The sequence below is a fragment of the Heterodontus francisci genome, chromosome 35, assembly GCF_036365525.1.
Source record: "Heterodontus francisci isolate sHetFra1 chromosome 35, sHetFra1.hap1, whole genome shotgun sequence".
NCBI lineage: Eukaryota > Metazoa > Chordata > Chondrichthyes > Heterodontiformes > Heterodontidae > Heterodontus > Heterodontus francisci.
Genome location: NC_090405.1, coordinates 49,069,297 through 49,092,273, shown reverse-complemented (window position 1 = coordinate 49,092,273; position 22,977 = coordinate 49,069,297). Strand labels below are relative to the sequence as shown.

General features: G+C 41.4%; 1 protein-coding gene across 3 annotated transcripts in view; it reads left to right on the top strand.

Annotated features, from left to right (window-relative positions):
- scaper (S-phase cyclin A-associated protein in the ER) overlaps positions 1-22,977 on the top strand; it is a 384,847-nt gene that overhangs the window by 93,796 nt on the left and 268,074 nt on the right. For all 3 annotated transcript variants that reach the window (XM_068015512.1, XM_068015509.1, XM_068015510.1), the window contains exons 9-10: positions 3,698-3,922; positions 18,103-18,276. In XM_068015512.1, the coding sequence (XP_067871613.1) occupies positions 3,698-3,922; positions 18,103-18,276 (399 nt within the window). The remainder of the gene's footprint in view (positions 1-3,697; positions 3,923-18,102; positions 18,277-22,977) is intronic.

The window sequence follows — 22,977 nt, the reverse complement described above, 5'->3', positions numbered from 1 at the left end:
TACAGGAAAACCTGTATTGAAATCTTGCTCTTTTTTTTCTTGGGAAGAATTTGGCTTCCCACTTGCAATTTATTTCATTTGTTTGTGGGTCAAACCCGGACGCTAGCACCCAAATTTCTGTTACGACCAGGTGACAAAGGTGTCTAGGGCCCCCTCTCAACCTTCACCTGGTCTTCCATAATAAGGTTTAATTTTAAACACTGTGTTTTTAGCTCCCCCTTGGTGAATCCTTGTTCATTGTTTTCCAATTATAAGGCAAAGATACCAGCACAAACAGGTTTTCTTAGGTTTAAAGAAGAAAAGTTGAAATTTATTAAACGTGAACTTAAACTCTAATTTGGTTGAGGTCTACGGACACACGACACGCCCAAGCTAGCATCCAAATGGAGACAGAAAAGAGCAGAAGGAAAATAAAATGGAAAAATTTGAGGCAATGTCTGAAGAGTTTTTGTTACGGTTCTTCAAGCTCACTGTAGAGTCCTCACTGCAGATGTAGCTTTTTATTGGGGCCCAGTACGCGGTGGGAGACTTTTCTCTCTTGAGCTTCATTAGTCTTCAGTGGATTCAGAGGCTTGTGAGAAAGAGATGGGAGCAGACAGGAGAGATCTTCTCAGTCCAAGAGTAAACAGTATTTCTCAGTTCAAACTCTCTGTGGCTAGTTCAAAAGAAAACCCTTGAACAGCCAGTTAGTCATGTGACCAGCTGGTCTAACCAGTCCTGGCTTTTGTGGATTATATGCTCCTTAGCAGGCTCTGGAATGCGCTTCCTCACCTTCGATGTCTGTTAGTATGTGAATGTTTTTTTTCCAGCTATGGCTGATCTGTTTAACGAGTCATTTCCTTACTCCAACAACAGTTAAAAATCAATGTTCATGACAAAATTGATGTGCCTCATTCTTGGCAGGTGGGGGCCTAGCATGTCAAAACATCTTTGGGTTTTCCTTGATTTTACCTGCCAATAATTTTTCATGTCCTCTCTTTGCTTTCCTAATTTCCTTTTTTACTTCACCCCTGCATTTTCTATACTCCTCTAGGCTTTCTGGAGTATTAAACTGTTTGTAGCCATCATAAACTTTCTTTTTATGTTTTATCTTACCCTGAATGCTCCTAGATAACTAGGGGGCTCTAGATTTGGCAGTACCACCCTTTATCTTTGGGACATGTCTACACTGCCTGTAGAATTTCAATTTTGAATGTCTCCCACTGGTTTGCCACTGATTTTCCTTCAGGTAGCTGTATCAAAGTGAGGAACCTCAGAAGGAGGCAGAAAGTGACCTTGACTTAGTAGACAGACATAGAGGAAAAAAGTGGACAGAAACAAAATGCTCTTTCAGGAGGAGAGAGGCAAGGAGACATGACTTGGGTGTAATGGAATGCACTAGGAGATACATCAGTCTAGTTTCAGTAGAATTGGCTGTTTTCTGGTTGAAAGCTGACTGCAGAAGCATTCATCTTTCACATATTTGTAAGATTGTTGTTAGTTCCAACAGTGTTGTAACCCTTATTACTTGGAGAAGTATTTAGTGATGTAATTACATTGCTATGCTGTTGGATTTCAAATATGCATTGAATATTTTTTAACGATTGTGTTTCTCCACCTGCCCATTTTGTTTTCTCCCTTTAATTAGGTATCCTTTCTTATTTCCAGGGTGGCATCACAAAAAAAATTGCATTCACTGCAGTCCTTCAGGGAAGAGATTTTATCATGACTATTTGGTATCTGTAGCTCAGTTCTACACTGGGCAGTGCTCTGAATCCTTGCTATATGAATATATTGAGTATTGTTCCAGTTGCATCGGAGACAACAGGTTTCCTCCGATTTTATCACATCTTAATCTGTCAATTGGCTTCAAGTCCTTTATGTGCAGTGGCATTTACAGAAAATAATTGTCTGCTGTAATGTGGTTACTGTAGGTTTATGAAGAAATAGCCTGCACTGGTGAGGAAATTCTGTCCAGTATATATCATAAATCAGTAATTCAGAAATGGGGAACATTTCAAGAGCCCAAGAGACTACACATTTGTATTAAATTGACATTTTATGTTGGATATTATGAATGTTTAAATTCTTAGTTCTTAAAGTTTCCCCTTCTCTTGGTGAATTGCTTAAGAGGACAGTTTGTTTCTAGGGTTAGTGCATGTATTGGCACCCAACCATTAACTACTGAATGGTTGGGTGACACGGTGATATTAATTGTTTTACACTCTTGGGGCTAAAATTTTGAATGTGTTGAAATTAATGATCTCAGTGTATGATGCTGACACTGGATGCTCAAGATGGAAAGTGTTACATTCCTCAGCACTGATATAGTTTACCTTGATGAGCGCAAATATAACAAAACATCAGACTGCAATGTTACAATTGCAATTAACAACAATAGCTACAAAAAAAACACAAAGCAAGTTTGTACTCTTAATACTCTTGAATCAAATTTAATATTGACTGTAGTTGTCAGGTTATAAAGACATTACTCAGATTTCAGAAGTATTCTCAAGTGTGCAATATTTCCTTTGAATTTGTGCCTTATAACACTTAGCTTTAACCCTCAGGTTTATTGTTATAACTCTTGGTTGCAGTCATATGCCTCTAATTCATGGAATTCTGGTACAGTGAAAGACTGAAACTGGATACATCTGCAAAACAAAAGTTCTCATTGAACCAGTTACTTCCAGATACCATTTAAACTTGTGCATTCAGCTTTTTGTCATCTCAGACCATGTAGTTGCATATCATAGAGCCTCAGGGTCACATAGAGAAAGTTACCATTAATTTGTAAGCTCTGATTATTGTTTTGGTGTTCTGATTTTACATTTATGCAACAGCACTAGTACACTCTTTGCCAAACCATTATACTTACAAAATTTAAACAGCACAAACTGGCAAAAAAGCATATACAAGGTGCCATTGTCAGGGCCTTCAGAGGCTGGATTGCGGGGGCTTGTGGACAGCCCTGCAGATTGCAGTTTGGACATCCTAGCTCCAGTATTTCCTTTGAAAGAATGGGTGTTGTTTTGCTGGCTGTAGGCAGGAAAGCTGAGTACTCGTTCTGCCCAGTAATTAGCAACCCAAGCTCTGTAAATCTGTCCTGCAGTCCCTCCAACTCATCACCTTTTTCAATACCTCCTTAAAACCCAAAACTTTGACCAAGTTCCCAATCTCTCTTGCTCAGCATCCATTTTGTTTTGATTATGCTTTGTGGAGTGCTTTGGACTATTTTAAGCTCGAGGTGCAAAACAAATGTAAGCTGTTGTATGTGATTTTTTTCCCCTTCAGCTAGCCTGTATTTATCTTCCTCAGCTGTCAGAAAAGGTCTGCGACCAATCTGTGCACCAGTGGTCAGTTGTTTGCTTCCACCAGTGCTTGAAAATCCATCCTGCTATGTAAATAGAGTATATTCCACAGCCAGGGTGTTCTAATTCAACTGTAAATGCTTCTGTAATATGAAGGCGTATTATTTTACATGTAAGCACTTTCCTTTACAGCTGCCTTCTCTTTTACAGCCTGCAACAAAATCTCCCACTTAAAAGGTGCTTCTAATCTAATTAGCATCTAATTGGAAGCAAATCCAAATTGTCTTTGTGCAGCTTTAACTTGGGAGAGTTGGGCCAAAAGAGCTTTGTATTTTAATCAATACCAGCGTTTTGAATAATTGCGGAGCCATTGAAACATCTTGTTAATAAGCATTATGTTACATTAGCACACAGCAAACATGTCTGCAGATCCAGTGCAGCCTGGTAATGTGCCTTTGCAAGACAAGTCTTGGCAGCAAGATCCAGACGTTATTGAGAGTGGAAGAGATGTAGCCTGCCTGTTAGAGGATGTAAAGTTGGATGTGATTCCTATCATTGCTGTGCAAGAACCAACTCCATTAGATGCTCCCAGACTGGGACCTGACGTGGACCTGTCCAATGAGCTTTCAAACGTGAGTATTAAAAGATCGAGTGAAGTATGCTGCTAGTATGGAATAGAATTAACTGAGCCAATTAATTCCTCGTTCTCAAAATGCACTGTTTTACAAAATTCTGTAGTTCTATGTTTTTCCTTTCAGTGCAAAACGCGGGCTGCAGAAAACACTTTTTTTTCAGTTTTCTCTCCTCTCCAGAAGATTCATATGGCCATGAAAAGTAAGTTAAAGGTACCAGATGTTCAAATGAGCACAGCAAAAAGGATCTGGAGGGGACATTAGTGTCAGCTTGTATGCAGATCTTGGATCTACCACCTTCTCACTCAAGAGCCAATCTACCTCTTAGAAGAGGGAAGTGGTGGAGAGATTATTGGATATCAACAGGATATCTAACCCTGTACCTACAGTTGATGTAACCGAGGTTAGCATATAGATGAGAAAGAAATAGGGAGACACACTGATGGATTCTTGTGTTAGACCGATGAACAGAAACAGAGAACACTAAAATCAACAGGAAGCTATTTCTCAGTGTCAAACTCTTTTACGTGTTTATTCATTTAGACTGAGTTCATTCATTGTCGAATGTAGTCTTCCATTTATCCCTATCCTTTGCTGTTCTCAATAATATGGTTTCTAGGTATGATATGTCATCTCTCCATCTTCTTGATCTCCCCCTTTTTCCTGTTCTTGGCTGCCATTCCATTATCCTTGTCCACCTGTTAACATTTCTTCGAGCACCATGTCCAACCCATCTCCATTTTATGACTTACTTTACTGTAGCACCTTTCCAAAGCTCACTGAGGTTGTGACATGCAATTACTCCTCAACTTGATGCCCAGTCTTAGTGCACTCTGAATTTAAACTTTAAAGCTGTGCATCATGTCATCGGAACATAGGAGCAGGAGTAGGCCATTCAGCCCATCGAGCCTGCTCCGCCACTCAATACGATCATGGCTGATCATCCATTTCAGTGCTTTTTCCCTGAATTATCCCCACATTCCTTTAAGTCATTGGTATTTAGAAATTTGTCAATCTCTGCTTTAAACATACTCCATGACTGAGCTTCCACAGCCCTCTGGGGTGGAGAATTCCAAAGATTCACAACCGTCCGAGTGAAGAAATTTCTCCTCATCTCTCATAAGTAGCTTCTCCTTTTTTTAGTAATTGTGTACCCTGGTTCTAGACTCCCCAACTAGGGGAACCATCTTACCTGCATCTACCCTATCTCTTTAAGTATTTTGTAGGTTTCGATGAGATCAACTCTCATTCTTAGTAACTCTAGGGAATACAGGCCCACTTTCCCCAATCTCTCTTGATAGGACAGTCCTGCCATCCTGGGAACAAGTCTGGTGAATCTTTGTTGCACTCCCTGTATGGCAATAATATCCTCCCTAAGGTAAGGGGACCAAAACTGCACACAGTATTCCAGGTCCAATCTAACCAATGTTCTATACAATTAAAGCAAGACTTCACTACTCCTGTACTCAAATCCTCTTAAGATAAAGTCCAACATACTATTAGCCTTCCTAATTGCTTGCTGCACCTATATGTTAACTTTCAATGATTTATTGACAAGGACACCCAGGTCCCTTTGTACATCTACACTTTCTAATCTCTTACCATTTGAGATATACTCTGCACATCCGTTCCTCCTACCAAAATAGATAACCTCACATTTTTCTACATTATATTCCATCTGCTACGTTCTTGTCCATTCACTAAGTCTGTCCAAATCCCCTTGAAGCTACTTTGCATCTTACTCACAGCACACATTCCCACCTCGTTTTGTGTCATCCGTGAATTTGGAAATATTACATTTGGTCCCCACATCCAAATCATTGATATATATATTGTGAACAGCTGGGGCTCAAGCACTGATCCCTGTGGTACCCCACTAGTCCCTGCCTGCCAATGTGAGAATGACCCGTTTATTCCTATTGTCTGATTTCTGCCTTTTAACCAATCCTTAATCCATGCCAGTATATTACCTCCTATCCCATGTACTTCAATTTTGCTAACCAACCTCCTGGGTGGGATTTTATCAGAAACCTTCTGCACATTTAAGTATATTAAGTCCACCAACTCCCCTTTATCAATTCTGTTCGTAACATCCTCAAAAAAACTCCAACAGGTTCGTCAAACGTGATTTCCCATTCATAAATCCATGTCTATTCCCAATCAGATCATTATTATCCAAGTGTCCATTTATCACTTCCTTTAGAATAGTTTCTAGCATTTTCCCGACTACTGATATAACACTATCAGGTCTGTAGTTCCCTTCCTTCTTAAATAGTGGGGTGACAATGACTAGCTTCCAATCTGCAGGAACTGTTCCAGAATCTATAGAATTTTGACAGATGATCACCAATGCATCCACTATCTCCATAGCTACCTCTTTCAACACTCTGGGATGTAGAATATCAGGTCCTGGGGACTTATCAACCTTCAACCCCATTAATTTCTCCAATACCACCTTCTTACTAATATTAATTTCCTTCAATTCCTCATTCTCTCTCGTCCCTTGGATCTCTAATTCTGGGAGATTTCTTGTATCTTCCTCAGTGAAGACGGACACAAAGTAATCATTTAGCTTCTCTGCCATTTCTCTATTTCCTATAATATTCTCCCTATTCCTGACTCTGCCTGTATTGGATCCACATTTGCCTTAGCCAAATATTTCCTTTTTATATGCCGCTAGAAATTTTTACACTCCATTTTTATGTTTTTTGCTAGTTTACATTCATATTCTAGTCTCCCTTTCTTTATCAGTTTCTTGGTCCTCTTTTGCTATATTCTAAAATCCACCCAATCCTCAGGTTTGCTACTATTTCTAGCAACTTTATAGGCCTTTTCATTTAATCTTATACAATCCTTAACTTCCTTTGTACGTAATGATACCTAACACTCCGCATGTTTCACAGCGAACTCCAAAGGCCTGGAGAGCGTAACAAATGAATAATACAAACAGGGAGAATGGCATATATAGATCAACCTCCCAAAACCAAGCTCAAAAATAGGACAGTAATGTAAAATTCCTGAATTGGTGTCGAGACGGGGATAAAATATGAGGAATTCGAAAGGAGACATTGGAAAGGAACAGGAGAAGGATATAATTGACAGCAAAGAACAGACATAATTACACCACACCAATTGAAAGCGCTTTAGGGGAAGTATTCAGCTAAGAAAAGTTGAAGTGGTAAAATAAAAAAAAAATGAGCGCTGGTAAACAGAGGTAAAAGTTGAAACTGCTGGTAACCCACAGCCATCTATTAAGTTCCTGAAAGAGAGGTGAATGTTTTACGTGTATCATTTCAACTGAATTACCTAATTGACAGATTTACTTTTTTTTTTATTGTTGTGAATATATTAAATATACCTGCACAATTTAGAAATGTGTTATTAAAATGCTCTGTAAACGCTGCACGATTTAAGGATACAAGCAGCACTGTAGATCCATTTACATATTTCAAGTTGCTGTTTATTACTTATAACCAATCAACACAAAGGAAGATTTTCTTTGTCAGTTGAGCCACTTGCCAAGTAATTAACCCGAGAAACATTAAATGTATCACGATTGGTTAAAGGGTTTCATTGTCACCCTCTGGTTTAAAAAGATTGGCCAAGGACAGAAACCACAGTGTTCACGAATTACTTGCTAACTTTTTAGGAGTGATTTTGAAACTGCACTTAAAATTGCCTGGGGGATTCACCTGGTGGTGCGCTCTGTTCCCGCAGGTTTCGATCGTAATCTCTTTTGAGCAAGTGAGTGACAACAACCAGAAACGTGCAGTTTGGGCTTTGATAGCATCTATTGTTTTTATGTCATCTGACTGATTCATGAATCAATGAGTTCATTCGCCAAAAAAAAAGCAAATGATGAGTGGAGTTAACGCTAAATCCTCATGAATTATTTATTGAATCACATGGACTTTTTATTTAATTTTCAGGAGAGTGGAATCCCACCACAGGTTCCCCCATTTTCAACAGCCTGGTATTCATCTACTGAGGGGAAGTAAAGGGTTTCTAGCGTGTTGTTTGTATAAGAATATAGAGGGAAAGGCAGCAGAGTTAGAAATGGAGACAGCCACAAACTCCATTGCCAGAGGGTCAAATACATTTTAATTTTAAACTCTTTTTACAAACAGGCGCAAGATGGAAAGAACTAGTTGGAGGGAAATCGAGGGACAGTTGCAGGGAAAGGTGGCAACTGTATTTTTTACTATTTATAAGCCTTCTAATACTTGACAAAATGAAAGCCTGCTGGTTATGAATAGATTTAAAATTATCAATGGTAGTTATTTCTTAAGTTAGTTAAATATGTGAAATAGCATTTTCTGTTGGAGCAGCTGCATATATATTTTATGAATGATCTTGCATGGGTTTCCTCCGGGTGCTCCGGTTTCCTCCAGGCGCTCCAGTTTCCTCCCACGTGCCAAAGACTTGTGGGTTGATAGGGTAAATTGGCCATTGTAAAAAAAAATTTGCCCCTAGTGTAGGTAGGTGGTAGGAGAATTGAGGGAAGGTGGGGATGTGAGAGGGAAAAATGGGATTAATGTAGGATGAGTATAAATGAGTGGTTGATGGTTGGCGTTGACTCAGTGGGCCGAAGGCCCTGTTTCGGTGCTGTATCACTCTATGACTCTATAACACCTAATTTTTCAGGCCTCTGTTCAGTGGGCAGGTGTGGTTTATTGCCTTGTGCAGGATTCATGAAGTCTACTGCTGATCTATTGTAACATACCTTGAATTGAGCCAAGTTCCTGTGCTGAATATAAAATGGTAACCTTTGACTATTATTGTGTCGCAGTTGTCCTTAATTTGTATCTTTTAAGGTTTGTAATTGTTGGTGCTCTGTGGACCTTTTGTGCATTTATTGGCTCTTAAGATTGTCAATTAGTCAGTTAATAAGCATTAAGTATCAAGCAGTTTGTCTTGAGATCGCTTCAAAGTGGGATTGTTAATACCTTTGCTAAAATATGAACCCCTGTTTAAAACATAAAGATTAATTGCCACTTAATTGTCATATGAGACTATTAATGCAGCGCAGATCAAAAGGGCTGGTGGGGTGGTTTCCTCTGTAATGAAAGCAGAAAAAAACCTTTTGGGTAGATTCAGATAAGAAGCTTTGTGTTTAGACTTTCCGTAGACACACATGACAGATTAACAGCTGTCCTGATGACAGAAGACACTTCCTCCCAATGCCCATTTGCAGAGGGAGTGCTGCACTGTCGATGGTGCCATCTTTTGGATGAGATGTTAAACCCAGACCCCGTATGACCTCTTGGGTGAATGTAAAAGATCCCATGGCATTATTTTGAAGAAGAGCAGGGGAGTTATCCCCAGAATCTTGGCCAATATTTATCCTCAATCAGGATCACCAAAACAGATGGTTCGGTCATTACCACATTGCTCTTGGCGGGAGCTTGCTGTGTACAAATTGGTTGCTGCATTTCCTACACTTGCAGTGACCACAATTCAAAAGTACCTCATTTTTCTCTATCATTTTTGAAAATGTTATTATGGTGAGCATTAAAGTTGGCTGTCAGTGAGCAACATCCAACTCAATCCAACATACTTTGCAAAGAGCACTAATATAATAGGACATTGCAAAAGTGGAGACGTGTTGAAAAGTTGCTTGTCTCATACTAAAGACTGTTATAAGCTGTTCTTCCCTGTGGTCCTTGCAGCTTGCCGTTTTATTTGGGAACATTTCTGTCACATCATTAGTGATGTAATCATCCTGCATTTGCTGTGGAAAAACTTTTGGATTTCTGTTGAAACATGTTCAGAGTACTTATTGAATGTAATGTGTCTGACCCTCAGTTTATCATGGGAATATTCCGCTATGTCAGATGCTAAAAGAGCTAAAACAAAACCCGAGGGCAGTGCATGAATAGGTCCATTGATATTTCCATAACGTTTGCTTTGACTTGGGTTTTAATAGAAAGTTCTGTCAAAATATACACCTGAATATAAAATTTTAAGTTATCTGAAATATGATATGTTGATTTATTGCTCCTCCCTTCCTAATCTCTCCCTTCCCTCTTTCTTGGCTTCTTCCTAGTCACTTTTTTATTATTCGTTTGGGGGATGTGGGTGTCACTGGCTAGGCCAGCATTTATTGCCCATCCCTCATTGTCCTTGAGAAGGTGGTGGTGAGCTGCCTTCTTACCGCTCAATCCATGGGGTGTAGGTACACCAACTGTTAGGAAGAGAGTTTCAGGATTTTGACCCAGCATCAGTGAAGGAACGGCGATATAGTTCCAAGTCAGGATGCTGTGTGACTTGGATGGGAACTCGCAGGCGGTGGTGTTCCCATGCATCTGCTGTGATTATCCTTTGAGGTGGTAGAGGGCGTGGGTTTGGAAGGTGCTGTCGAAGAAGCCTTGGTGCATTGCTGCAGTGCATCTTGCAGATGGTTCACACTGTTGCCACTGTGCGTCGGTGGTGGAGGGAGCGAATGTTGAAGGTGGTGGATGGCGTGCCAGTCAAGCGGGCTGCTTTGTCCTGGCTGGTGTCGAGCTTCTTGAGTGTTATTGGAGCTGCACCCATCCAGAAAAGTGGAGAGTATTTCATTACACTCCTGACTTGTGCCTTGTAGATGGTGGACAGGCATTAGGGAGTCAGGAGCTGAGTTACTCAACACAGGATTCCCAGCCTCTGATTTGCTCTTGTAGCCACAGTACTTACATGGCTGGTCCAGTTGAGTTTCTGGTCAGTGATGACACCCAGGATGTTGATAGTGGGGGATTCAGCAATGGTAATGTGATTAGAGGTCAAGGGGAGATGGTTAGATTCTCTCTTATTTGAGATGGTCATTGCCTGGCACTTGTGTGGCACGAATGTTACTTGCCACTTATCAGCCCAAGCCTGGATGTTGCCCAGGTCTTGCAGCATATGATCATGGGCTGCTTCAGTATCTGAGGAGTCATGAATGGTGCTGAACATTGTACAATCATCAGCGAACATCCCCACCTCTGTCCTTATGGTTGAAGGAAGGTCATTGATGAAGCAAGTGAAGATGGTTGTTCCTAGGACACTACCCTGAGGAACTCATGCTGTGATGTGTCGAGACTGAGATGATTGACTTCCAACAACCGCAACCATCTTCCTTTTGTGCTAGGCATGATTCCAACCATCGAGAGTTTCCCCCCGATTCCCATTGACTCCGGTTTTGCTTGGGCTCCTTGATGCCATACTCGGTCAAGGACAGTCACTCTCGCCTCACTTCTGGGGTTCAGCTCTTTTGTCCATGTTTGGACAAAGGCTGTAATGAGGTCAGGAGCTGAGTGGCCCTGGCGGAACCCAAACGAAATGCCAGTGAGCAGGTTATTGCTGAGCAAATGCTGATTGGTAGCATTGTCGACAATTTCCTTCCCTAAAGGACGTTAGTGAACCAGATGGGTTTTTGCAACAATTGACAATGGTTTCATGACCTAGTCTTTTAATTGCAGATTTATTAACTGAATTCAAATTCCCTATCTGCTGTGGTGGGATTCCTAGAGCATTAGCCTGGGGTTCTGGGTTACTAGTCTAGTGACATTACCACTATGCCACTGACTCCCCTCAAATTCTTTGAGAGCTTGACTTGTACTTTAGGAGTCACAGCTCAACTATGTCCCTCATCACAATCAATATGTGATGATCAGTGCACCGTCCCTTTGACTATGTGTTCAAGAGTGAAGTGACTTTAGATAGAAAATTCAAATCTTCATAATGACAAGTCAAATCTCTTTTCTAATCAAGAAATTTGCATGAAATTAGTGGAGGACACTACGAAGGTTGAAAATTGTAGGAGACAGGATGATGTAAATTGGGAACAAGTGATCAAGCCGTGCTTAAGCTTCAGAAATCTGTAGATTGAAGAAGGAAGGGCGGAGTGACAGCTTTCTACAGCTCTGGGGAAAATAGATTAATTTTTTTATTTTTGAAATCTTCGCTATTTTGTGGAGGCCTAAAATGTTACGAGTTGGATGCATCTGATATGGTGTAAGATTTTCTCATAGCTCTTAGAGTAAATTTTGAATCAGTTGTGCTATATGGTGGCCTGGTGTCATCTTTCTTTTACAAGAGGTACACTCCTCCCACTTCCCAACATATCTACATAATGGGTGGGAAAGGAACATGTCTGTCACCCTTTGGCTGTTTGGTCAAAACACCAATTGATTAAAGGATCTAAGTCTATGTAAACAATGTTAGCAGTCAGGGCAATAGCACAAGGTTGCTCTTGACAGCAAGAGTTCAGAGTTCAAGATAACACAAATAGAATGATCACTTTTAAGCCATGCAGAACTGACAGTATCTTACAAGGATCCAATTTTACCCAATAAATTAAGTGTACAGAATCAATAGTTACAAGGACCTTTTGGTGTTGCAAAATGTTGAAACGTGCAATGATTAATATATTGCGTATAATCAAAACAATAAAAGAATGTTTTTCAAATATTGAAAGCTACCATGTTTTTCCCATCCAGTTTTCTGTTATTTACTGCCATATCTCCCTAAAAGTGCACAGGAACCAGTACCTCGCCTATGTGGCTGTTATTCATGTATGAACCTAAATGAGTGTCACTATTCATCTATGGAAGGAATTGGTTAGCTTGATTATGTCCACAACCAATATCCCCACTGGTGCATTGCAGCAATGGTGATTGAACATTGGCCTTGGTTGGCATCCTTCCTTCTATGAAAGATGATGCACACTCAGCAAACAATCCATTTTGGTGGACTGTCTTCTCTTGGTGAACCTTTGCTGATGGCTGTGAAGACCAATCCTTGAGAGGCAGATTTTGCCACAAGTACTGCACATGAAGCTGCCAAGTGACGCTGTGAGTTGTTCTTTTCAGCGTTGGCGCCTGTTGCCAAGCTGCTGTAGCCACCGGTCTTCATGGTAATACACGGCAGTCCACAGGAAGTGTCGCCATTTCTCTGTTCCTGATCAGTGGCGTTGAGATCAAATTATCAAGCCCTTCAATTGTTTTTTCCCTTTTTATAGTTAGAAACCAAAGAAGCCTAATTGTGAGAGCCACACCATCAATTCAAAGTATATAACTGTGTTCAATGAAGGTAGATATCTGTAAAGCAGTGTGTTTAATACATATTGCTCTTAAATCTGTTTTCTTGCCAATCACACCATGAAGAATCAGAAAAGGGTCCTTTTTTAATTTGAAAAACCAGATGGATCAAGTGTCATTGTGCATAACACCAACAAGGTTGGGGAAAAAATAGGAGAAAAGGCAGAATCTTTCAAATAGTGATAAAGTGATGCCAAGGCTGAGTTAGAAAAGTCTGCAGATTATGGTAGGAAAAGGAGACTTAAATTGCTGTAAGTACCAAATTATGTTGAAGATATAATAACTATCTGAATACTATTGAGCTGTTTCTTTCCACTTTCACTTCTGTCTGCACCACAGTTTGAAATTCTGATGGTTGACCGAAGCCGTCGTAGTGATCACTGGAATTACTTAAATAGATAAGAAGGAAAGAATCTGCATTCACATTATCATGTCCTCAAGATGTCCCAAGACATTTCATGTCTTATGAATTTTACTACAAATGAGATGAGTGACTAGTCAGTTTGTTTTCTGTGGTGTTGGTCAAGGGAGAGAAATGTTCATGAGGACCAAGAGCTGCTCCTATTTCAGTAGTGCCAAGGGATTGCTTTTATTCCTATCTCAACTCGCCAGTTGGCCTTAATTTATCTGCAAAATGACATCTCCAAGAGTGCAGAGTTCCCTCCGAGCTACATTGAAGTTATGTGTTTGAATCCTGATGGTGTGGCTTCAATTTCTGACTGAAAAGTGAGAGTGCACCAGTCAACTGAGCAAAGCTGGCACGATACCAGTATGCTAAAAGAAATACCACACTTGTTCCAATATTTTTTTTTATTCATTCATGGGATGTGGGCATTGCTGGCTATGCCAGCATTTATTGCCTATCCCTAATTGCCCTTGAGAGGGTGGTGGTGAGCCACCTTCTTGAACCGCTACAGTCCATGTGGGGTAGGTACACCCACAGTGCTGTTATTGCACTGTTTTGTCTGACATCTTCCCTTCCTAAACCCCGCCACCTCTCTCTTTCCTGCTTTGCGATATTTCTTGCTCTTTTGACCAAGCTTTTGGCCATCCTCCCTAATATGTGACTCAGTGTCAAATTTTGCTTTTTAACGCTCCTGTGAAGTGCATTTTATTGAGTTAAAGGCGTTATATGAATATAAGTTGTTTAAAAATGGGAGACTGTTATTTGGGAAGTGAACAAAGCGTTTAAATAGAATTATCCGTTCTGTACTTCTGTGGTGGTGGTCAATTTTGCAGTTGCTAAGTAATTTAAAGGCTTGGACTAAACTTGTGAATACTTCAGGAACAAAGTGTGCTGCAGGAGTGCATTCTAACTCTACTGCTTACGTGAAAAAATTTGTAACTGCCTCCCTGATGACATTTTGGATAAAGCTACCCTGAGTTGTAGTATTAAGCGTTGACTCATAGGTCCCATGTGTCATTCCTGCTCTGTACTAACTCAGTTAGGGGAGCAGTTTAAGTTAACCCATTTGGCCATGGGGAGGACAGAAACTAGCATTGGGTCCCACTGCTGATCTGTATCCAGTGATTCCATTGGGTGGAAAGAGGATCATGCTGGGCTGTAATGCCCTCTCCACCAGAATGCTCTGTGTTTTAGTTGACTCACAAACTAAAGCCGCTTGGATAAGTTAATAAAGAGCTGCAGGTGCCCCTGCAAACATTCCAGCCCCATGATGCAGAACTGGATTAAGCAATACATGATAGACTATGATAAGTAATTTTACAGAAGCAGAAGGCATTAAATTATGCAAAAAGACCTTTTGAATTAAACACAAAATATAGCCTTTCTGTCTAGTTTCATTGGAGTGAATTAAACCTTTTTCCTTGTTTTTGTGTTGAATATTGAAATTTGAGTTGCTAAATCCAGTTGTGCCCTGAGGCTGGAATGTTTCAAACATGTGCCTAATAGGAAAAAGTGGCCCCTTGAATGTAGGAAAAGCACAAGAATTTTTATTGATTTATTGAGATTATGAAATTGCTTCGTGCTCCATTTTTAAATGGGGAAAATATGATTTTTCACATGAAGCTTAGATTAGACTGTGTTGATTTCAAGAACGCAGACTATTTTTCTGGCAGTTTTGTACATTTGTCACCCTTCTTCATGAGTCAAACCTACTCCCCTTAATCCCCTCCATATTTATCTTGGAACCTGTTTGTTCTTTCTACGTCCTGCCTTTAAGATTCACTTTCCTCTGGGAGGAACTGAGTGCTGCCATGTGTTAGAGTTTTGGCCTTTCATCTGATGCATGATAATCTATCAACATAAGTGACGGTCACCGATTAATGCCACATCAGTGTGCAGGGCTAGCTGTACTCCTGTGGCTTCTTTTGGAGTATGGGTGCACTGCTGTAGACATTCATGCCAATATGTGCTGTGTTATACAACTCGTATAGCTGCAGCAACTGCCGGAAACATGCCAAAGGTGACACATGACCGCCTACGGGGTTCCGCTCCGGATTTTCTGTTAGGGTTTACTCCCTTAGCCTTGGTCTCTCCCGAGACGCCCACCAGGCAGTGGGGTTGTTAGGGCTCCTACACAGGGGTAGGAGGATGCCGGTGGGAGGAGGGGGTGCGAGGGGGCGAGGTGGAGGGAAGGGGTTGCGAGGGGGAGCTGGGAAGGGGGGCTGTAAGGGGGTGGGGGGGAGCTGGGAAGGGGTTGCGAGGAGGGGGGCGGTGGGGGTGGTGAGCTGAGAGAGTGGAGCTGGGAAGGGGGGGAAAAGGGGTGCAGGGAATAAACCATTTCATCAGTTTCCACCATCGACGCCGGGAAAGCTCATCCGCGTCCTCCAGGAGGTGAGCGACATCTTCGGGCGCTGGTACCAGCAGGAATATGCCGACATTGCGCTGCAGATGCTCTCCTAGCCAACTCCTGTGGGCGCTTTGAAGTTGTGGCCGAGGAGCCGTTCGTGGCTTTTTGCGTGTTTGGGGCACCTTTTCTCAAGGCTTCCCCTCTGTGATAGTCTTATTGCCTTCGGGTCCCGCTGCTCCTTCTTCTCTACAATGGACTTACCGCATGCCGTGGCCGCGGACACTCTGGACGGTGTAGACAGCAGGATCGGAGATCAAAGTATCGCCAGCTGTACTTGGCAATTTCGTCCGGATTACGTTCAATTTGAAAGGTTTCCACTGCTATGTCTAGACTGGCCAAGAGAGTGTGGGAAAATGGCGCACTGACACGGAACACAAAAGTCCGAGTGCATCAAGCCTGTGTCCTCAGTACCTTGCTCTATGGCAGCGAGGCCTGGACAACGTATGTCAGCCAAGAGCGACGTCTCAATTCATTCCATCTTCGCTGCCTCCGGAGAATACTTGGCCACAGGTGGCAGGACCGTATCTCCAACACAGAAGTCCTCGAGGCGGCCAACATCCCCAGCTTATACTCAGTACTGAGTCAGCGGCGCTTGAGATGGCTTGGCCATGTGAGCCGCATGGAAGATGGCAGGATCCCCAAAGACACATTGTACAGCGAGCTCGCCACTGGTATCAGACCCACCGGCCATCCATGTCTCCGCTTTAAAGACGTCTGCAAACGCGACATGAAGTCCTGTGACATTGATCACAAGTCGTGGGAGTCAGTTGCCAGCGATCGTCAGAGCTGGCGGGCAGTCATAAAGGCGGGGCTAAAGTGTGGCGCGTCGAAGAGACTTAGCAGTTGGCAGGAAAAAAGACAGAGGCGCAAGGGGAGAGCCAACTGTGTAACAGCCCCGACAAACAAATTTCTCTGCAGCACCTGTGGAAGAGTCTGTCACTCTAGAATTGGCCTTTATAGCCACTCCAGGCGCTGCTCCACACACCACTGACCACCTCCAGGCGCTTACCCATTGTCTATCGAGACAAGGAGGCCAAAGAAAAGAGAATATACAACTCGTGAACATTTGTACTGTTTTCATAGAAATTATAGAATGTTTACAGCACAGAAGGAGGCCATTTGGCCCATCATGTCTGTGCTGGCTCTCTGCAAGAGCAACTCACTTAGTCCCACTCCCTCACCTTTTTCCTGTAGGCCTGCAAATTTTTTCTCATCAGATAATTGTCCAGTACCCTTTTGAAAGCCACGATTGAATCTGCCTCCACCGCACTTTTAGGTAGTGCATTTGGATTCTAACTGCTCGCTGTGGAAAAAAGTTTTTCCTCATTTTGCTTTTGGTTCTTTTGCCATTCACTTTAAATTGGTGTCTCTGGTTTTCGACCCTTCCGCCAGTGGGTGCAGGTTCTCCTTGTCTGCTCTGTTTAGACCCCTCATGATTTTGAAGACCTCTATGAAATCTCCTCTCCACCTACTCTGAGGAGAACAACTTCACCTTCTCCAATCTCTCCACGTAACTGAAGTCCCTCATCCCTGGAACCATTCTTGTAAATCTTTTCTACATCCTCTCTCTTGCCTTCGTATCCTTCCTATAGTTGAGTTTTGAAGGAAGCAAACTCAGTATAACTTGACTTTAATGTAAATTATACCAAACACAACATTATCTACCAACCCAAGGGGGCTGTAGATTTTTATAAATGGCAGCTCGTATATTTCACGTTGATGATTTGGAGCATTGTGCCTGTAATGTTGCTGCACTACAAGTCTGTGAAGTCAACATAGTTGAGGCTATTTTAGATTTGAATCCCAGCATGGCCAAGGCAATGTTTGCGATGGAGTAAAGGGAAAGGATGGGAGCTGTAATCTGACTTGTCATGCTTTACCTACCCTGTCATGATACTGGATGCCAAAAGTAGAAGAGTGCACAACTACTCACAAGAAATAGACATAAAATTAAAAAGTAGCAAGTCAGAGTTTGAATTTGAGTGATACCCGTCTGTGGGCTTGAAACTTGGGCCTTCTGTTTAGGAAGCATGTGGTCTGCAATTTGCTCTTTTGGGGTCAACTCTGATTTAACAGCTGCAGATAGATTTCTGCAATATGCCTGGCTCATGCATTGTTTATTAGATTTAATTGTGGGACAAAAATTGAACTTTTCGTTATGGTAGTTTCTGTTGCTGTATATTTGTCTTATCTACTAACAGCAATATACAAGTGCAAAAGATTTACAAGTTTTGAGCCAGAATCCTCTAGATATGTGGTATCCTTGTATTTTTTTTGATCATTTTGAAAACCTGTTTACTTTCCCCCACAGCAATCTATGGCAGCAGTTCTTGCCAAAGGAGAGGAGTTGGCGAATCGTCTGGAAAAGGAGAATGAAGAAGCGATTGCTAATGCCATTGCTGAGGAAGAGCAATTAACAAGAGAAATACAGGCTGAAGAAAACAATGATATAAACCTAGAGACTGACACTGAAAGCGAGTTTTCGGTGAGTACGGCCTAGAACTATTGCAGTTACATCGTTCCTGGTTGTAATTTTCCCCATTCAATTTATTAACTGAATTTTTAGCTTGCTTTTTCTCTTCCATGAAGGCACAAAGGTACAGTTCCGATTGTATTGGTAACCCTGCACTACCTCACCTAAGTGCGTTTGTAATATATACCCTAGACAGTGAGTTTCTGTAGTGTATTTGACTGTGCATTGTAACAAATGGGCAGTTTTTATCAGATGTTGCTGAATAGTGATCAGGAACAAGAAAGGTGGCAGAACCTAATTATAATGATGCTACTGCTAGCCCAGTTGAGATTAGCTGCCTCAGCAAAGGCTAGGAATTAAACCTGCAGCTTTCCCAGTCTTGTATAGCTTAGTTTCACACCAGGTGGTTTACCCACAGGAGAGCACGTTGTACTATTTCCAGTGTGATTTTGGCTCAATATAAGACTAATACTCTTCTATGTAATATTTTCAAGTACAGCCAAATCTCTTATCGGCACTCAATTATCTGTCATTAAGGCGCTTTTGAGAAGTCCCATGGACATATAATAAGATGATATACAAATACAAGTTCTTCTCTTCCTGAATTTTTGTGGTTGAAAACCCTTGCATGATACATTTGCCTCATTGCACAGTCTGCTAAATTTGAGAATAAAACCACATAATGTTTCTTCTGTTGATATACTTATTTCCATTCCCATGTTTATGTATTACTGTACCATATGTGTAAAACCATATTTTGTGAGCTGTTGATTATCCTGCCAGTTTCCATTATCCATTTTGGGGTTTCCTCTGCTCTGGCAGGTGGTGGAGGTTTTAGTGTAGTGCAGTGAATGGGGGGTTTCTACTGCAGGCTTTGTGAATATTGCCAAGGAATTGTCTGCTTAGTGAATGAATTAATTGTGAACTTGAATAACGCACAGGGCTTCAGAGTACTTGCGAGTTGGTGTAGGAGTACAGAGATTGAATAAACAGCCATGGAAAGATTCCCAGGACTTTAAATGTGCTGTGAGGAAAATGGGAAGAAAAAGAGATGCGAAACAAATGGAGCTTAAAAAAAGGTCTGATAAGTCAAAGTTGACTTAGAATGGCTGCATCAGTTAAAAGGTGATCTAAAAATGAAGCAATTGAAAGTAAGTGTGGTTGAACTTCAACCCAGTGGCACCAAGATCATTTTTTTAATTAGTGGGAAAAGTGGAAGATGAATTAGGAACTTAAAAATTAAAATACTTGCAGGATAAATTTAATAGAAGAAGCTTGCAAAGGACAGGTCATTAATTGCTGTCAGTGTTCTGGTAGACTTGAGTGAATTGTAAGCAGCTAGTTGGATTGAAAGGTTTTTGGAAGCCACCAGATCCAATCGGGGAATTAGAGAGTTTTGTTCACCAATTTCCACAAAGAATAATGGAGGCACGGTTTACATCATTGGCATTGAACAAGCAGAGGGCCCAAACTCAACATTTTTTAATATCGGTAAATACTTCTAAACTCTTGGAGAGTACTGCACCAAAAATACTTGTCTTAGATTTTCCCTGATTATTATAATTAATTTTCAACGGCAGTAAGATGCACACATATGAACATACAAATTAGGAGCAGGAGTAGGCCACTCGGCCAATTGAGCCTGCTCTGCCATTCAGTAAGTTCATGGCTGAACTGATTCCTCCACATTCCCACCTACCCCCGATAACTTTTCACCCCCTGCTTATCAAGAATCTGTCTATCTCTGCCTTAAAAATATTCAAAGACTCTGCTTCCACCGCCTTTTGAGGCAGAGAGTTCCAAAGACACGATCCTCCAAGAGAAAACATTTCTCCTCATCCCTGTCTTAAATGGGTGACCCCTTATTTTAAAACATTGACCCCTATTTCTAGATTCTCCCACAAGGGGAAACATCCTTTCAACATCCACCCTGTCAAGACCCCTCAGGATCTTATGTTTCAATTAAGTTGCCTCTTACTCTTCTAAATTCCAGCAGATATACAAGCCTGGCCTGTCCAATCTTTCCTCATAAGACAGCTTGTCCATTCCAGGTATTAGTCTAGTAAACCTTCTCTGTACTGCCTGCTACGCATTTATATCCTTCCTTAAATAAGGAGACCAATACTGTACACAGTATTCCAGATGTGATCTCCCTATTGCTCTGTATAGCTGAAAGTATTGTATTTAATTCCCCTCGCAATAAACGTTAACATTCTATTAGCTTTCCTAATTACATTCTCTACTAGCATAATAACCTTTTGCGATTCATGCACTAGGACACCCAGATCCCTCTGCACCTCAGAGCTCTGCAATCTCTCACCATTTAGATAATATGCTTCTTTTTTATTCTTCCTGTCAATATGGACAATTTCACATTTTCCCACATTATACTCCATTTGCCCGCTCACTTAACCTATCTATATCCCTTTATAGCCTCCTTCTGTCCTCTTCACAACTTACTTTCCTACCTATCTTTGTGTCATCAGCAAATTTAGCAACCATATCTTCGGTCTCTTCATCTGAGTCATTTATATAAATTGTAAAAAGTTGAGGCCCCAGCACAGATCCCTGTGGCACACCACTCGTTACTTCCTGCCAACCAGAAAATTACCCATTTATGCCTGTTTCCTGTTAGCTAGCCAATCTTCTGTCCCTGCCAATACGTTACCCCCTACATCATGAGCTTTTATATTTTGCAATAATCTTTGATGTGGCACCTTATCAAATGCCTTCTTGAAATCTAAGTACAATAAATCCATCAGTTCGCCTTCATCCACAGCACATGTAACTCCCTCAAAGAACTCCAAAGAGTGGTCAAACATGATTTCCCTTTCACAAAACCATGTTGACTCTGCCTGATAACCTTGAATTTATTTTCTGTTTAAGATTGCAGCTCGAGATCATTGTTTTGGTACTAAACAGCCTCAATCTCTGGGAATCGAGACATTTCTGATTTAAATCTGATTCAGGGTTCCCTGGATGGCAAAAGAGGTAGAGATTAAGATAAAAAAGAAAACGTGTGCTTATAACAGATGCTAGATAGAGAATACTATTGAGAACCAGACTGAATGTAGAAGGTTCAGAGGGGAAGTGAAAAAGCAAATAAGAGAAGCAAAGAGAGAGTATGAATAGAGACTGGCAGCTAACATAAAAGAGAATCCCAAAGTTTTCTATAGACAAATTAATAGTAAAAGGAGGAGTGGGGCCGATTAGGGACCAACAAGGGGAATTGCGTGTGGAGGCAGAGGGATAAGCTGAGGTATTAAATGAATACTTTGCATCGGTCTTTACCAAGGAAGAAGATGCAACCCAGGCAATGGTGAAAGAGGAGGGTTACACTAGAGGCATTAAAACTTGATGAGGAAGTATTAGATAGACTGTCTGTACTTGTAGTGTAGCAGGCACCAGGACCGGATGAGCATCCAAGGATACTGAGGGAAGTGAGAGTGGAAATTGTGGAAGCACTAGCCATAATTTTTCAGTCTTCCTTAGACTTTGGGGTGGTGCCAAAGGACTGTAGAATTGCAAACGTCACACCCTTGTTCTAAAAGGTGTAAAGATAAGCCCAGCAACTACAGGCCAGTCAGTTTAACTGCAGTGATGGGGAAAATTCTGGAAAGATTAATTTAGGACAAAATTAATTGTCACTTGGACAAATGCGGGGTAATTAAAGAAAGCCAGCATGGATTTCATAAGGGAAAAATCATGTTCAAAAAACTCCAGCAAGTTAGTTAAAGAGATAACGGAGAGGGGTGATGAGGATAATGCAGTTGATATAGTGTGCATGGACTTCCAAAAGGTGTTTTGATATAGTGCTGCACAACAGACTTGTCAGCAAAGTTATAGATCATGGAATAAAAGGGACGGTAGCAACATGGATACGAGATTGGCTGACTGACAGAAAACAAAGAGTAGTGGTTAATTAATGTTTTTTGGGCTGGAGGAAGGTTTGTAGTGGAGTTCCCCAGAGCTCAGTGTTGGGACCCTTGCTTTTCCTGATATCTGGTAATGACCTAGACCTTGGTGTACAGGGCACAATTTCAAAGTTTGCAGATGATACAAAACTTGGAAGCCTTGTGAACTGTGAGGAAAATAGTGTCGAACTGCAAAAGGACGTAGACAAGTTGGTGGAATTGATGGCCAGGTGGCAGATGAAGTTCAATGGGGAGAAAAGTGAAGTGATTCATTTTGGTTGGAAGAACATGGAAAGACAATATAGAATAGAGGGTACAATTCTAAATGGGGTGCAGGGGCAGAAGGACCTAGGTGTGTCTGTGCATATGTCATTGAAGGTGGTAGGACAGATTGAGAGCACTGTTAATAAAGCATACTGTATCCTGGGCTTTATAAATAGGGGCAAAAAGTACAAGAGTAAGGAGGTTATGTTGAACTTGTATAAGACATTAGTTCAGCCTCAGCTGGAGTATTGCATCCAGTTCTGGGCGGCGCTCTTTAGGAAAGATGTGGAGGTGCTCGAGAGCGTGCTGAAAATATTCACGAGAATGATTCCAGAGATTCTTCCTTGGTAAAGACCGATGCAAAGGAACTTCAGTTATGAAGATAGATTAGATTAGATTAGATTAGATTAGAGATACAGCACTGAAACAGGCCCTTCGGCCCACCGAGTCTGTGCCGAACATCAACCACCCATTTATACTAATCCTACACTAATCCCATATTCCTACCAAACATCCCCACCTGTCCCTATATTTC